The 17160-nt window shown below is 52.4% G+C and overlaps 5 protein-coding genes across 5 annotated transcripts; 2 read left to right on the forward strand and 3 right to left on the reverse strand.

The window, feature by feature from the left end:
- Positions 1 to 613: 613 nt before the first annotated feature.
- On the reverse strand, positions 614 to 1480 carry PHYSODRAFT_336458 (hypothetical protein; the record flags this gene model as incomplete). The annotated part of the gene is made up of 4 exons (XM_009534015.1): positions 614 to 673; positions 885 to 1106; positions 1182 to 1312; positions 1390 to 1480. 4 exons carry the CDS (start codon positions 1478 to 1480, stop codon positions 614 to 616), a joined length of 504 nt encoding a protein of 167 aa, XP_009532310.1.
- Positions 1481 to 8271: 6791 nt separating this feature from the next.
- PHYSODRAFT_372278 (hypothetical protein) lies at positions 8272 to 8817 on the forward strand (the record flags this gene model as incomplete). Its single annotated transcript, XM_009534016.1, has 1 exon — positions 8272 to 8817. A coding segment is annotated over one exon (546 nt), but the record flags the coding sequence as incomplete, so codon positions are not given.
- A 3847-nt stretch (positions 8818 to 12664) lies between these two features.
- PHYSODRAFT_515039 (hypothetical protein) lies at positions 12665 to 13490 on the forward strand (the record flags this gene model as incomplete). The annotated part of the gene is made up of 3 exons (XM_009534017.1): positions 12665 to 12903; positions 12994 to 13370; positions 13459 to 13490. The coding sequence occupies 3 exons, from the start codon at positions 12665 to 12667 to the stop codon at positions 13488 to 13490; spliced, it is 648 nt and encodes a 215-aa protein (XP_009532312.1).
- Positions 13491 to 13640: 150 nt separating this feature from the next.
- Positions 13641 to 14106, reverse strand: PHYSODRAFT_303802 (hypothetical protein; the record flags this gene model as incomplete). The annotated part of the gene is given in 2 exon segments (XM_009534018.1): positions 13641 to 13819; positions 13839 to 14106. 2 exon segments carry the CDS (start codon positions 14104 to 14106, stop codon positions 13641 to 13643), a joined length of 447 nt encoding a protein of 148 aa, XP_009532313.1.
- Positions 14107 to 14307: 201 nt separating this feature from the next.
- On the reverse strand, positions 14308 to 15696 carry PHYSODRAFT_515615 (hypothetical protein; the record flags this gene model as incomplete). Its single annotated transcript, XM_009534019.1, has 1 exon — positions 14308 to 15696. The coding sequence occupies one exon, from the start codon at positions 15694 to 15696 to the stop codon at positions 14308 to 14310; it is 1389 nt and encodes a 462-aa protein (XP_009532314.1).
- Positions 15697 to 17160: the final 1464 nt, after the last annotated feature.

The following is a 17160-nucleotide window of genomic DNA, read 5'->3' on the forward strand; positions in this document are numbered from 1 at the left end:
ACGAGGGTCACGCCCTTGCCCCCCCCCCTCCCCCGCTGTCCTTGAGCAATTTCAAGGCGAGAAGAACTTGATTTTTTTCATTTCCGCCTCCCTTTGGTCAGTGTCCTTACCATTTTTCGTAGAAAGAGGGCACCGGCACCGAAAAGAGTAACACCACGTTCGATCTCGCCCAAAGTAAAAACACTAATTATCAGAAACAAACCCAATAAAGAAATTGCCACTTGCGTGTAACGAAGTAGTATATTTATACGACCTGAATGTTGTGTCAAATATTTGGCCCACGTAGCTTCTGCGTAGAAACGTCTTGTGCGTTGCATTGCAACCCGCACAAGACATATAGGGGGGTAAGTCTATTCGGCGGCTCAAAAACACGGGAGCGAGTCGGTCCAGCGGCTCAGAAATAGGGTGTTAAGTGCGATGGCTTCCCAAAATCTGGGAGGGGGGGCTAGCTTGTACGTAGGACCACCCCTGGTTTGCAATGGTTCTGGTGAAGCGAGACGGATATAACTGTCATCGTTCGCGGGATCTTAGGACAGAATAAATGCTATTTTCTATGTTTTGGTCGCCGTCGGCTATACAAGTTCCGCTTCTTCCAGGAGCGAGACACGTTCAATCACAGCCAGTCGCGCGGTACGTAGAGTGACTTGTAGTGGTGCGCCAGCACCCCCAGCGACTGAGTAGATTTTCCCAGGCATTGGCTTTCCCAGGCACGTGGTCAATAACGTATTTAAAAGCCATAAGCAACATTGGAGCTTGTTCGCTCGGTAGCGGGCCATGGCCCTATCCGCGGTGAATGGACTAAACATATAGTCCAAATTGCGATGGCCCGTATACAGCCGGAATCCTTTTGGGCGAAGCAGTAGATAGTCATGCCGGCGCGTCACCTTGACAATCGCAAACGCTTCTTTCTTAATCATCGGCCACAGGCTTGGAATGCCGGCAAAGCGACAGCTCAGAAACGCCAACGGCCGGTGCTTCTGCTCTCCCAACGGGAGCGCCAGCCCGCCTGGTTCCAGCTGCGTGAGAATCGCGCCCCAGTGATCTTGGCTTGCGTCGGTGTAGAGTACCAACACCGCTCTCGTTTTTGGATGCGCAAGGGGTACCACCTGGGGCAAACAGCCGCAAATCGCCTCCAGGCTGCTAACTTCGGCTTCTCCCCATCCAATCGCTTCAAGCCGAACTCGAGACGGCTTGAGCTTCTTCCTGGAGCCGGCGCGCTGGGCGGCACGTTCCAGCGTGTCGTAGAGCTTCGCCGCAATGCGGGTGAATTGGGAATGCTCTGGCGCATCCAGTTCACCGAGCACAGGAAGTGCTGCAGCAGCATGTCAACCAGTCGTTGGGTTCGATCCGGACAGTGTCTTACTTCGTCGCCTGAAATCATCCTGCCACACCACGTCATATCCTTGGAGAAGAACTGATACTTTTTTGCGTGAAGCTTTAGGCCAAACTCCTTGCAGCATTCGAGCGCTGTATTCAGCATGATTAGCATATTTTTCAGTACGACCTGAAGACGGCTTTTCTGTATGGTGATCTTGATGAGTCCATTGCAGTTGACCAGGTAATGGGATCCGGCAGTTGGTGACGATTCCTGGTCCCTCGGACGACGCCATGGTTGCTGGATGGAGGTGGGACCAGGGCAGTTGAAGTTGGATCAGGTACAAGTGGTGTGGTGCACACAGGTCCGGTCACCTACATTAGGACTTCCCAGATTAGGTATGGATCCGTACCAGTTTATTGGCACAGTGGCTATGTTGGGATAATTAGGCAGGATGGCGAGTCAGTAGTGGATAGGATCCAAGCCGGATGGGAAGGCTGGGTACAGGCTAACTTAAATCAGAGTCGAATGTGCTTGGGAACCACACACTTGGGCCTTAGTTTTGGGATTAATATTGCACCATACTTTAATCAAGTGATTTGCCCCCCGCACACGTGGCAGACTACTGGATAGCTTGTCCAGCAGCTCGCGCCCTTCGGTCTTCGCCCCCCCCTCCCCAACTCCTCCGCTAATAGGAGGCGGCAAGCAACGTAAAGGAAACGGATACAACACCACCAACAAGGCAACAACTCCGGATCTGGTATATTACTTGTCGGGTCCACAAGATCTACGGCCAAGACCAAGGATCAGCCTACCTTGATCCGAGTGAAGGATCCCCCACTGCGGATCTAACCCAACATTTCCCCAAGCCCCCGACAAGGCCGTTCAAGCTCACTCTCTGCGTGTCTCGTGCTAACGAGAGAGGCAATCCAGCCCGTCGAGGTGAGTCAGCAACCTACGGTTATCGGAGTACCCCCTCCGTTAGTCGGTGTCTGAGCGCAGTGTGTGAGTGCTAATTCCCGCGGTAAAATCGAAAGAAAACAGATGCAAAAATCAGAATTGAAAAAGATCTCGCCGTTTTTTTCGCAATGGACGGAAAACTGACTTCGGGTCGGGTCAAAATAATAGCCGCACCCCGTAAGCTATCGGTTAGATTGGTAACAAACTTTTGGAAAGCCGTTTCAAGCATAATAAATGAACTAACTCGATTAAATAGCTACAATAACGTCTATTAAGGTGCTCAAAAAGGTTGAAACTGCCGCGATTGACAAGATTCAACGGAGACACGTACATCTTGATTTTGTATAAGGAGACGACGAACCATCCGCAAGCCAGCGGTTACCGCTACGGAGCAGGCGTACGCGACGGCGAGGGAGGACCATGCTGGACCCCCCCCCCCCCACAGCATGAGGTGAATGATGAGACGCCCGACACTCTGCCGCCGAAAAACACGACATGATGATGGGGAAAGTGGATGTGACGGTGCCGGCCTTGGTGGCCGAGGACATGAAGAGCCGCTGCCAGCTCGACGTTCGGCACCATAAGCGGATGTAGTGTCAGCGCTTGGCAGAAAATAAGAGCATCGAGGCGAAGCTCGCATGAACGGGGAATGCCTCATGCGCGATCTGGAGCAGACCTAGAGGAGGAGGAGAAGTACTAAAAGGTGAAAATTCGTCGATAAGTGATCAAACCCGTCTAACCATATGTGTATTGAAGAAGTCTTGCGAAGCCCCACGCTCTGATAGGAATATATTCGCACTCAGGTAACTAGCTGAGCTGGTAGAATGGTTAGTTACCGACTACGTAGAGGCCGGATTGAATCTCATTGCCGGGTTGAGGTTTCGCGCTAACTTGTGTATCCGTGCATGTAGCGGTATTGGGGTTTCTTCCTTTCCGTAGGTGCTGAAACGGTAAAGTTTGAGCTCGAGGCATACCATTAATCTTTTGGCTCAATGGTGGCAATGTGTCATAGATGTCGGCCACTGCAATATTACCACGTCTTTCTGGGAAGCCACAAGGGCGACAATACGGAGAAGTCCCAGTCATTTCTCCGCGATTTAGAGTCCGCGTTTGCGCTTGGGTTTGTCAGCCACCGGAGCTGAATGTTAGGTGTTACCAGCCTCTTGGTAGGGAAGGGGGTTGTCCGGCATTATCTCACTGAGTAACGGTACCCTAAAATTTACTGACTCGAAGGCTTCCCTGTTGTTCACCACAGTATAACACGGTCTGAGCAGCGAAAATGCCGAACGTTTTGGCTCGTTGGTAGTTCTTTTGAAAAAAAGCAATTGTATGACGACAGGGATGCTCTCGCACGAGCATCGAGATTGACAACGTGAGTACGACTAATTGTTTTTAACAAACTTGTCGTGACGTCATCCGATTGTTGCGGATCACAAAAAAAACGGAACACCCGATGCATCAGCCGGTCTGACTGTACACGATGACGATCGTTCCAGCTCTTTGTCGAATAAATCTTGCCCTTTGCGAGTGACGTTACTATTGAACTCATTTCGCAACTTCAGTAATTCCTGCTTTGCCACCACAGTAGCGACACTTACAAAATAAAACTGTTGCCATGAAAACTCTGTTGTACTCAAAAGTAGGCCACTGTTATTTCCTTCTACAGCACTTGGTACCTCGAATCCCGTAAAAAGACACCGGATCAGCGTAACTTTACAAAACTTTAAGTTCACTTTGTAGCCAAAAGATACCATGTGTAGCTGAGCTTCTCGTTGCTTACGACGACCTAAGAAGAGTGGAAGCCCACTCATGGAAATCCTAGATGCAATGTCGTTTGCGAAAACCCAACTAAAACAATCATCACTCTCAGAAGTTCACTGCAAGTAGTAGCACTTTTACTTTTCCATCTCCATCTCATCCAATCATAGTCAATCAAAGGTGTAATGAGCCCTTTTCATATGAGCTCTATCGGTCTGAGTTACAGGTAGACAAAAGTGTTTCTTAACGAGAGGCCCAATAGCAATAAACAGACGACAGAATCGTCCGTCGATATCCAACTGGCAACACACTCTCGAGTCGCGATTTTGATCTGCAAAAGTGGTTAAAAACCCGGGTAGGCGTCTGTAGCCATGTCCTTTCCTCACGTTTTTTAATCGCTGCAGTATTTACCGATACAATGTCGCTTGCCGTCTGTCCATGTCAATGTTATCGATATTTTTTTAGCGCTTCGCGACCCACTTAAGTGATGCGCTGTGGCCCTCATCAAAAGCACCCTCGAACCCAACCATATCGATCAGATCACTACCCGAAGGCTTAGCGACAGATAAGCACAACGCATTGTGCTAGTAGATTATTTTTTGGGGTAGGATACGGGTAAGGTATGGACTGGAGGTCTGGCCTTTGTGTGCTCGCCTACGCGAGGGGTCAGCGTTGTGGGTCTGAATGTGTGCATGTGCGAAGTCAAACCGAAATGTTACTCTGCGGTCCACTGGACAAATCACGCCGATCTCTTCCTCTTGAAAGCGGGCGATGGCATCTTGAAGTAAGTCTGCTGCTGGCTGCGGCGGGGATATTCAACCCAGCTCACGAAGTCGTAGTCGGGGCCACAGACATCAGTTTGTTTTCATATATAAACTTTAAAGTATACGCATTTGACCCTTCAATGCCAGAGCTATCACTCTCCGAAGAATTCGAGTCACTTGCAACTTCACGCGCATGGGCACTCGGCGCTCCCGGCTCTTTTAGCTAAAGCTGGTCGGCGGGCTGGTTCCTGAGTGCGGAAAGCGATTGAGCGCATTGAGTCGGCTAGCTTGCCAATATGTGCGAGGCGCTTGTTATTCTTGGGCATCACGGTTGGAGAGTGACAAGGATGACCTATGGAAAACAAGCGCCTAGCAATTTAAATTTTATGTTGAAGTGTACTGCCTCAAACATTATAGCATTGTTGCTATAAATTGTAACCAAAACAACTATGACTGTATTACGATGCAATTGGTTCCAACAATAAACCACCGTACCATATCCTAAAGTTGATTTTGCGACATTTCCTGTTAAAAAAAGGTAAAATGGCGAATATACATGTAATAGGGCCCACCCCGACACTAGATAAATCGTATCTTCGTCGTCAATATTTACATGCTGACGCTCGGGAAACCTGCATCATGAAGGTGAATAGTAAATGTATGATTCGTTTTGGCCCTCGAGTTTAGTCCCTTGTTCGCAATTAATTTATTATATATCCAGAAAAATGGGCATATAAGAGCGCAATCTCGTTATCCGCTTGCGTTCTAATGGGCTTCTTCACGAAGGTTACGTAGCTGGTGCCTTCGGGTGTCTAACGGATACATGGTCTATCCGTTTCAAAGCATTCATCTGTTTGAAAAACGCGTGCCTATCGGGTGCTGTGCGGGCACAGAACCATATGTTTGTTGGCCGGCAAATCGGCAAATGACTTGATGTTTGTATTGGTCGCTTGGACAGGGGCCCCAAAACCGACCCGATTCGTCAAATTTGGTCGAAATTCACAATACTATAAATCGCCGATGAATCCAGGACTAAGTCAACATGTATGTACCATCAGGCTTTATACACGTTTTCAACTTGAAAATGGCAAATTCAAAGTTTCATACGTAAAATGTAAAATCAAAACGACACAAAAAACGAAAGGACCGACGCCACAGTTTATATTGCGTCACGTACTGGATCACAGACATGTCCTCCAAGTGGATTGCCGTTGCATGGAACTTGTTGGTACGCAGCGCGCAACTGTGGCAAAGATGTGAGATGACTGTAGTCTGCAAAGGTGCTCAACCGCTGGTGCGTTGCATTCCGTTGACAGAAGCACCCATGCTACTGTCGTTGCTACTGCTTGCAGTCTGAGCAACGCCACGGCTGCTGTCATCTACATTCTGATCAACGCCATGCTGGCGTTGCATGTTGCGCTGCGTTGTCAGCGCTTGCATACGAGCACCCAGTACGGCACGGACGCGTGGTGGATGCGGTACGGTTGAAGCTCATGATCGTTCTCTAGGAGCCATCAGCGTGCGGCTCATCCAGCACAAGAACTAACAGCTAATACACTAGATTGAGGAGTGAAGGAGGAGTGTATTCATTCCAATATTTACCGCCTGTAGCGCAGGTCTCCTCCTCCATTTCTAAATCTCTGCCTAGGCATTCTGCTGAAGCTGTTCCGGCAAGGAAGTCAACGCTTTGCATATCTTATTTTCAAGTATTTGAAGTATAGGGGTAACAAAGAAGAAAATAAAGGATTTCGCGGTATGCGCAGGTCTTTTTTATACTTCTGTTGACGTTTAAACGTATCATTATCCTAAACGAAGTCTTTTTTTTCTTAGCGCCACTAATCGGGCAAGTTCAATCGGTTTGTTCGGCCAGAACAGAGGCTAAACGCGGTACTATTCCTACATCCGTACGAACCTGAACGAACGCTAGGCGCGTTCAAAAGCTTGGCCCACTCAATCCGATCGAACGAATCATGAGCTATAGAGGACGGATATATTGATGAAATAAACTTATGTGTCTGTAAACAAAGACTGTAAAGCGCACTAACATGTAGAAGGCTAACCCTGCTATACGACGTCATAAGCATAGAACGTAAGTGAAGCAATCGTGGTACCGTTCAAATCTTTACGGGCAACGGCGGACCTGCGAAGTCCTGTTACTTAGTGGGACAGTGAAATAAACATCGACGTGGTTCTTCACAGTTTTTTTTGTTTGGTTATACTCAATATGAATCTGTATCGATCAGAAGGTTATAGACCTGAAACTGTGGATCCGACGAATCATGAGCACCGGTTTGGCGCGGAAAGCACAATCACTGGTTTTAAAAAATGATTTTTCGAGTGTGGCTATAATTTCGGCGCGCGTTCAAACCAATGTGGGGAAAATGACTAAACCGGTATGAAATCGCATTTTAAATGCTGAATCGGTATGACCCCCCAATCACGCATACCGGTCGGGTCACTGGGTGGTCGACACCCGAACTAAACACCTAGTTGTGAGCTTGTCTATTGTGGACTACTTGCTTGTTTTCATCATATCTTTACCTGAGAGCAAGTGCACCTTCTCCGATGCTTCAGTTTTTCTTAGTATATGGTCATCCAATCTGCCAACCCGTTATGATCGATCACATGACAGCGACGCCATATATCCTGAAGTGTCTAAGACGTTTAAAACCCTAGCAAACTTCTTAAAGCTGTGTCCAGCGTTCCTCCGCCCGACCGAGCATCAATTTGGTGGCGGCATGCCAGGTTAGATAAGCACGAAAAATAGTTCGTACTCATACCACAAGTACAGCAACCATGCCAGGAATGTTATGACACTTGTCTGGGAGTCTGCAAGAAGCGAAGGCGTCCGTGGCGTGGTCAATATTTAAAATTAACGCATACCGATTCAGTCACGAAATATACGGATTTGGCATTTAAAATTGATTTCAGAGCATCTCCACCGGTCGTGAGTAAAACTAAATTTTACCCCTTTTCTGTCAATATTTAATTATAGTTTTAGTTTTGTATAGCTCCACCGGTTTGAGTAAATGCTGAGCAAATTCCTCCATTTTTTACGCAGATCAAATTTTTGCACAAGTTTGCCTACGGGGGAGGCTTTGAGTAAAAGGTTGAAGAAATGTCGACCAGCCAGTAGTAGGGCCTAGTCGAGCGCTCTAAGCAGCGCAAGCGTCACAGACCGCAGTGTTGGAATGCATATTGCAGGCCAGCTTCAACTGCAGCAAGTTGAAGGATGAGCCTGGGACCTGGACTGGTGGTAAGACATGCAGCAGTAGGGGTTTCCAGAGAACCAGGTCCCAGTATGAGAAAGGGGCAAAGGCCCGTAGGAGCTGGCAGCAGCTCCACCGCTAATCTATTTACCTTTCCTTTTGTCTTCTTTCGTGAAGAGCGTTCGGCCGTCGGATTTGGTACAACGTCCAACAGGGTTCTGAGCCCAAACCAGCGGACTTGCTACTGCACAGGAAGCGATCCAGGATGGCGGACCAGCTGAAGTTCACGTCGGAGGGTGTGCCCAAGAACTGGAAGGGCAAGGACTGGCAGGCATCCAAGTTTGCGATGCAGATGGCGTTTCGTGAGGCGGAGCTCATGGAGATTGTCGATGGGACGATCAGCAAGGAGACGCTGTCGGATGCGGAGAGTGAGGAGAAGTTCGACAAGAAACAGACCAAGATCATGTGCTTGATTGGGATGTCGGTGCCGTCGGAGATCTTGCACCAGATTAGGTACAAGATGACAGGCACGGAGATGTGGGAGGCCTTATGTGACCTGTTTGAGAACAAGGTGAATAAAACTGTTAAGGCTCACACTATTCGTCGCCTTCGTGATGAACTCTGGACTGTGAAGTTTTCGCCAGGTGGAAATATGAACCTGCACTTGAGCAAGATGTTCAATATCCGGACTGAGTTACAGACATTGCAGTATGCAGTTGATGATATTGACATGGTTGAGATGATGCTGGAGAGCTTGCCGGCCCAAGCAGAGTTCGAGAGCCTGAAGTCGTCAATTCGCTACAGTGTAGACACTACTATGTTCACACCTACCAAGGTCCGCGAGTTGATTCGTGCTGCCGCTGCCCGCCAAGTCGAGTTCCGTGGCAAGGGCCAGCGTGGAGGACCTCGTGTAGGGAGTAATGGTGGGGCTAGTGGAGTGAATGGGACGAAGAGCAGAGCTGATAATCAGCATGAGGAGAAAAGCAGCGACTCCAAGAAGAAGAAATTGAAGAAGTGCTTCATCTGTGGGAGTACTGCACATCTCAGAGCTGCTTGCCCAGATAGGACTGACAAGTCAAGTGGTGATGGCGCTAATGCAACTGAGCAGAAGCGTAAGCCACGAGGAAATGTGACTATTCGACAGGAGGTCCGCGAATCTCCGAGCCCAGATAGTGACAACGGTGGCTCTAGCGTGGAGATGGCCGCGCTGGACCAGATGATACTTGACGCTGGGGTCGAGGTGGACATACGGGATCCAGAACCCGAGAGTCCTGGTGATGTAGATGCTCAGGAAGCGAACAGTGCTGAAGCTGACGATGCAGTTGGAGACTCCAATGGATGGTGGTTCTTCGACACTGCGGCAAATGCGCACGTCACAGGAAACCTGTTGGACTTCGTAGCATTTACGGAGGATACCAGTCAGTCACAGAGCGTGCACGGAGTGGCACCTGCTCTTGCATCGCGGATTGCAGGAGTAGGAACTGTAGCTTTGATGACTGAAGTGGATGGTGAACGTGGAGTAGTTTACCTGAATGATGTCGTTTACGTTCCCGGTGCTGAGCACGGACTCTTTTCACCTGGACTTCCGCGGAGCAAGGATTCGACTTTGACTATGAGCATGATACACTGAATTTCCGCATCAAGTATGAAGGTCGGGCTGTTATCGTGGCTTCGCCGTACGAGGCAACGTGGGGATTCTTTGTGACCCATCCTGTGAATGAGGGGCTAGAGCTGCCTCGAGACAGAACAATGTGTAACTTTACTGCGATTGATGGGGTTGCTTCACTTGCGCTCTGGCACGAGCGACTTGGACACATCTGCCCACAGTACTTGAAGACCATGGCGGACAAGGGTCTGGTGAAAGGACTGATGTTGACGAGGCGCGAGCAACAAGACCCTTGTGACGCATGTAATTTAGGGAAGCAGAAGAAGACACCACACACCAAGAAGCTGAACCGTGGGCTGAAACCGCCTAATCAGGCAGTGTATGTGGACTTGCTAATCCCAAGTCAGGGAATGGCACTCACTTTGAGGCGGTGCTGGTGATTATGGATGGCTACTCCCGGTTTGTGACCGTGCACATGTTAAACAGCAAGTCGAGCAAGGTCATCAACCAGCATATTAAGGAGTACATCTTGTGGGCTGAGCGTCAAGCCGGGAGGAGCAAGGATGGTGCGGAGCGTGTGAAGTACAGAGTTCGCCAAGTCTGGACAGACAAAGGCGGTGAGTTTATGAACTCCACCATAAAGAAATGGTACCGCGCTCATGGCATCGAGCACATACGTGTCGGACCCAAGAGCTCCCAACTAAATTTGTGTGAGCGAACCCATCAGTCACTCGTTTGGATGATGAAGGCGATGATGCTGGACTCTGGGTTTCCCACGAGCTTGTGGCCCGAGGCTCTGAGAAATGCTGTCTACCTGAAGAACCGAGTGTTCAACAAGGGGCACGGTGGTGTTACGTACGAAAAGATGTTTGGAGTCAAGCCAGACGTCCACCACATCCGCAAATTTGGGGCGCTCGCTTACGTCCATGTTCCCGTTACTCCTGGGCGGCGCAAGTTCAGTGACAACGCTAAAGTCGGGTTCCTGCTCGGTTATGCGGAGGATGTTGTGGGGTGTAAAGTATACTTCCCTGAAGAGCATACAGCCAAATTTGTTGCGGATTTGCGAGTTGCGGAAGATGTTGTTTACCGCGATCGTTACGAGCTGGTCGAAGATGCAGATATGGAATCGCTGCACTTTGAGCATGTGCCTGCAGCTGATCGAGACGCAGACACCGGAGCGGATGAGACTGTTGTTAGTGGCGAAATGGAGAGCACAGTGATGGCGTGAATGGAACACGGAGTTGAACAACTGGTTCTTGGCGCATGGCTACCTCCGCTCTCTCACTGAACCTTGCCTGTACCACAAGTTCGGAACAGACTCGATCATGCTCGTGCTTGTCTACGTTGATGATATTATAGTTGCGACCAACAATGAAGAAGACAAGTGCAAGCTGCTTGAGGAGCTGAATGTGGCGTACGGCATTAAGGACCAGGGGCTTCTCAAGGAATACCTGGGCATTGAGGTGGACCAGACTGATGAGGGCATCACCATTCGCCAGAGCAAGTATGCTCGAGAGGTATTGCAGACATTTGGGTACGAGAACGCCCATGCAGTGGGCAACCCGATGGAGACAAATGTTCGGCTGGCGCCTTTGGATGCGAGTGAGGAGTCTGACACTAGCTTTGACTATCGAAAGGCCGTCGGGATGTTGATGTACTTGGCTACGGGAACGAGACCCGACCTGGCGTTTGCAGTGGGGCAACTTAGTCGGTTCGTGGCCAAGCCATCTGCCAGACACGTGGGGACACTGAAGCGTGTTCTGCGGTACCTTGCTGGTACGGTAGACTATGGCATATCGTATGAACGACCTACGGAGGTGCCAAGCGCTATTGTATTGGAAGGCTTTTGTGATAGTGACTGGGCCAATGACCCTGAGTCACGTAAGAGTACTACCGGGTTCGTGTTCTCGCTAGCAGGCGGAGCTGTGTCTTGGATGTCACGTCGCCAATCGATCGTGGCCCTCTCAACTGCTGAGGCCGAGTATGTGGCCGCGTGTGAGGCTGCGATGGAGGCAGTTGCAGCCAGCAACATGTTGCAGGAGGTACTACCACAGCGAAGTGTGAAGCTAAAGATCGGGATTGACAACCAAGCGGCCCATGTGCTGGCGACCAACCCTACCTACAGTCGCCGTACCCGACACATCGAGCTGCGATGGCACTTCGTGCGTGAACAAGTGCAGAAGGGCGCAATTAACCTACGCAAGGTGAAAGGTGCCGAGAACCCGGCGGATGCGTTTACGAAGCCACTGGACACGCAGCGACTGAAGGACCTGTTGTGGCTCGTGGGCGTGACTGGTGGCATGTGATGAAGCAACCTGCCTCAAGAAGCGCATTCTGGTGGTCGAAGTTTGTACTTCGAGGGAGGCGTATTGCAGGCCAGCTTCAACTGCAGCAAGTTGAAGGATGAGCCTGGGACCTGGACTGGTGGTAAGACATGCAGCAGTAGGGGTTTCCAGAGAACCAGGTCCCTGTATGAGAAAGGGGCAAAGGCCCGTAGGAGCTGGCAGCAGCTCCACCGCTAATCTATTTACCTTTCCTTTTGCCTTATTTCGTGAAGAGCGTTCGGCCGTCGGATCTGGTACAACGTCCAACACGCAGTGTCGCCCATGCTACGTCATCCCTGGGTCTTCGTCAACGTGTTCCCGGGCCCGTTTTCATCTTTATAGGGCTATACAGCTAAGACTCGCCGTCGCCATTGCTGGCGCCGTGCTAAGAGCTTTAACGCGCTCGCTGCAAGTCTCAATGACCGGTGGAGCTGCGCACTGTCTTTAGCACGGTTGTGCCGTTGTAGACACGGGTCTGAAGGCAATTTGCTTTTACTGTAGTTTTACTCAGCACCGGTGGAGATGCTCTCATACGGTTTGGGGCTTCGTGATGTCGGCTTACAAAATGCTCCACCGAACCTACACTTTACGCACAGAATTGCTGCTGTCACCAGACAGCGTCCCGTAGACAAGAAACAAGATCCCCATAAATGCTGGTTCTACGGTACTAGAAATACAATACAAACACCAAGTAAAAAGAGTTAAAGCCTAATCTCCATCTTGCCAGCATGACCAAGCTGTGCGACCTGCTGGGCTCGCGCCCGGAAGCGCTGTTCGAGTGCATGTACACCAAGCACAAGACGCAGAAGCGCAAGATCTGGCATGATGGGTTCGTGGCGCTCCACGCCTCGCGGAGGATCGTTTTGTACGAAGAAGACGAGGGAAAGGCTGGCAAAGCCATCGACGAGGCCAAACTGGCCCCGTTCGACTGGGGCCGCAAGGACGAGGAGAACTTCGAGACGTCCAAGTATGTGCAGATAGGCCGATCTCCACCTCTCCGTCTGTACCTAAATGGCTTCAGCTGTTAACCTCACTAGGCTGGCTGCTGTTGCTACAGATTCCTAGTTGAGGTCGTCAACGAGACGCCCACGCCGTCAACCCACGCCGCATCAGCGGCCACAGCAAGTGCCAGCGGCTTCGAGTCTGCCAGTACAGTGCAGCAGTCTGCAGCCAATGGACCAGGAGCACGAGCGGGGCCTCCTCCCGGACTCGGTGGACGCCCACGCTTCTCCAATTCCAAGTTCCGCACGCCACTGAGTCGAGGACCGCCACGTCTTGGCAGACCTGGAGCCAGCCGTGCAGCTCACCCATACAGTCGCAACTCGCCCGTAAACGTACCGACTCCGCCAACAGCAGCTTCCAGCCCCAAGTTCGACTTCGACCGCAGCCCGACGTCCGAGTGGAAATACGTCCCGGACGTCGTCGCTCGCACTCGTACGTTCTCCCCGCCAGCGCATCTGTATCAGAGGCATTATGCTTGCTAATTGCTGTCTCCTGTGATCATGATGACCATTGCAAACAGCCGACGAGGTGCTCGCCCTGCTGGACAAGTGAACGTGCGTAATCTCAGCTCGAATAGCTTCAACTGGGCAATAACGAAGAACCCTGAGCGATGTATGCTGCATTAATTTATCCCAGAGCTAACCACGCTGCTAGGTAGCCCAGCCATCAACCAGTGTAGCCGTGAGACCTACTAGTACTTGCCTAAATGGCTGCGTCGTCCGCCTGCTTGGGGTCCGCCACGCGCACGTTTTCCCAAGAGTCCGATGTACCCATCAGCACGTTCGAGTACATGTTGCGGTCGTCCTGCTGGATCTCGACGTAGCCTTTTCTGCGCGTGTAGTCGCGCAACAGCTTCATGAGCGCTGTGCCGAACAGCAGCGCTACGACGCACGCACACACGTCGTACACAATGTTCAGTGTGTCTGAGTAGTTGCCGCTCTCCGCAGTCGCGTCTGGCGTCGAAACAGTAGCCATCTGCATCGCCGTCCGGAGGAGTCTCTGCCGTCGCATGGCGGATATGCGTCAACGCTCCTGGGGTAGCTGGGAGAGCTTCGTCAGGGTGCTGCACGTCGATGGATCGAGCGCTGGAACGTAGCGTAAGGCTTAGCTCTTCGGGCAAAATGATCGTTGTCGTTTCCGAATGTTGGCAGCCAAATGCAACAGTCATTTACAAGATGGCTACATGACCAAGGAGCTCGCGCTCTGCTCACGGTGTTTTCATTCCGTTCAATGATGTTACATGGGCTCTCTGGCTTCGAGAGCCCGGAGAAAACGACTCGACTTACTACTGAACTAACTGGGCTTCGTGCTGAGGGACATACCTCGCTATCTCTGCTTTCATACGCTTTTGCCTGGGGGTTCCTGCTGTTTATTCGTCGTAGATGACGAACGTGGAGTTGCTGATGTCGCCGCGACGCGAGGGCTGGCCGAGTTCGCCGCGTCGGATCTCGTCCGGGTTGTTCCTCGAGTGCAGGATGCAGCTCAGACAGACCTTGACGCGCGTGGTCTCGGCGTCCACCAGCACGGGCATCTTACGGCAGCAGCGCCCGCAGCTATTCTCGCCGCAGAGTCGGCAGCTGTGGCGCTTGCGCAGGAAGGAGAAGGCGTGCTGACACACGTTGCAGTTCCGTTGCTGCTTGTCCTTATCTCCGCTCGTGAACGACCGGTGCTTCCGGTTCATCTCCCTCGTCTCCGTCACGAGGTGGTTGCCAATGCTCGTCTTCTCGGCGTGGGCGCGCAGGTTGGCAAGCCGCACGCCTGCCTGTTCCAGCCAGTGTGACCTCCTGCTGGACGAGCACTTGCTCTTCGGGTCCAGGTGCGACGCGAACGTCACCTCGACGACTCCGGGTGTGTTGGTCTCCTGCACTGTGTACACCTCGCAGCGGATGGACGCTCGAACGTACTTGGGGGACGGCCGCAGCTCGGGCACGCGGATGGATTCGAGGATGCGGTAGCCGATCAACTTGCCGTCGTCCGTGGTGCTCACGTCCGTGTAGTCCAGGTACACGAGGTCCAGCGGCGTCGTGCCGAACGGGTTCTTCATCGCCTGGTACTTGAGGCCGCAGTGGAAGTATCGCGAGTTGGTGGGCTGCGCGCAGGACGCAAGCACTTTCGCCTCGATAACCTGATCAGCGCCGAGGATGATCTTCTGAGACTCGGCGAACCGCTCGGTGGTGTCTCCCGCCGCCAGGATGGACATGACGTTCTTGACCGACGCGTTCACCTGCGTGATACCGCGCACCTCGCAGCGCGAGCGCTTGGACTTGAACAGGTGCACGCCGTTCTTGACCTTGGCCGGTTCCCAGTTGGAGCCTACTAAGTCGCTGTCCTCGATGTTGCTGGGCTCTCTGATGTCGTCCGTGGCGTCGTTGGATGCAAAGGCCAGCGCGATGCTATGCCTCCGCTTGATGTAGCTGAAGCACCCGACCTTCTGCGCAGCGCTGAGCAGCGTCGAGTCCTCGGAGTTCACGCGCACCTGTCGCCCGCCGACGGTATCTCGACCGTCCGACGATGCTGCCGACCTGCACCGAACGCGCTCCATGGAGCGGACCCCCGCGGGCAGGTAGCGGTCCTGCACGACGTCGTCGCCTTCGTCCTCGTCGCTGTCGCTGTCCTCGAGCACGCGCTCGCCCTTCTGGTTGCCCAGCACGCCGCCGAAGATGGGCGTGGCGCCGAGGCGCTGCTGCAGTCCTGACCAGAGCTCCTGGCGCTTGGAGCCCACGTGTCGGTGGATATCGGAGCCGCTCGTGCGGTGCATCACCTCGCTGGCCATGGTCTGTGTGTGTCTGTTGCTGATAGCGGGTCTGTCTTGAAGTGCGACAAGTTCAGACGCTGGATCTGGCGGTTGGCGGCGTCACTAGTCGCGGCACGAGAAGCTCAACGGGCGCTCCGACTCCTAGCGCTGACTACACGGCAAATTCAATGGAAGGAAGCTGCGCGCTGCCGCCCGAGCAATTTGAGTTGTGAAGGGCTGCAGCCTGCAGTGCAGGGCTCCAGACTCGAGCAAGGTGCTCGAACGTGGTGGTCGATCGTTTCGCATGTCGCGGACAGCCATGTGGCTTTGCCGGCCTCGCTGGGCTGCTGGCTTGAAGGATCGGGCACGGGCGGTCACGTGCTGCGTTGCGGCCGGCTGGTGTTCCATCGCGGCCCGGGCTCTGCTGCGCCTGACAACGGCCAGCTGGGCCTCGCCGAGCCTTGGCTCTCGCAGCAACTTGCCTCTTTCGCGCGGAGCGACGACGGACAGAGAATGGCGGCTCAACTCGCGGCGGCCCCGCCGAAATTCCGCCCCCGTGGACGAACGCAAGCGTGTGAAGTCTTCAACTTGTGAAGGCGGCTAACGAGACTTGCTGCTACAGTACCAGCACGACTCAGCGATGAAGCGTTTTATTGGCAATACTGCTGCGAATACGACGCCTTCGCCATTGCGGCGGTGCAAGTTATCCTCGGATACATGGTCCGAAGCTGTGGGGCAGGGTGGCGTAGCCCGGTCGCTCAAAGTTTCAAGTTGGTGTGTCCTCGGCGCGCCTGCGCCTCGCTCGCCCTCCGTCTCGATGGCGCCGATCATGGGCTTGTTCATGGGCTCGCCCCGCCACTGAACGCCATACCCTCACGATCGCAGGAACTGTCGATTGCGTCCATAGCCCCCGAGATTTTTTTTCACTTGCAATGCAAAGCCATACGAAACTTCATCGAGCCAAACGGAACCAAACAAAGGAATGGCAATGGCTGCCATATACATGTATGTGCATGTACTTCCGGCGCCTCATGTCTCGTTGATGATCACGATAGTCGTGCGCTCGTAATTCACCAAGTGCAGCTTGGCGCCATACGGCTCCTTCTGAAGCAGGCGGTGAACTAGCGTAATTTACGCTGCAGCACACACGCGCTTCAAGGGGCGACTCGGTCCATCGGGCATTTGAGACCAACCAAAATGGCATGCGCGTTTACTGCGACAATGTCACGGAACTAAACTGTTCCGTGAAGGTAAGTTTGTAGAAGAAAGCAACGGACGACCCTAAAGGCAAAGATCGTGAAGCCACTCGAGCCGAGATCTCGAAACCACTCGAGAAGATCTCGCGACCCTCGGCAGTAGGTAGAGCTAGCGAGCCCCCACAATACACACTTTGATATTTTCCCTCTATTGCACAAGTCCTGCCAACAACGTCTACAAGCTCAGTATCGCCTGGCGGAGTCCCTGTCAAAGTCCTCCGTCCGTATCCTT

This window comes from Phytophthora sojae (assembly GCF_000149755.1).
Source record: "Phytophthora sojae unplaced genomic scaffold PHYSOscaffold_7, whole genome shotgun sequence".
In the NCBI taxonomy this organism is placed as follows: domain Eukaryota; phylum Oomycota; class Peronosporomycetes; order Peronosporales; family Peronosporaceae; genus Phytophthora; species Phytophthora sojae.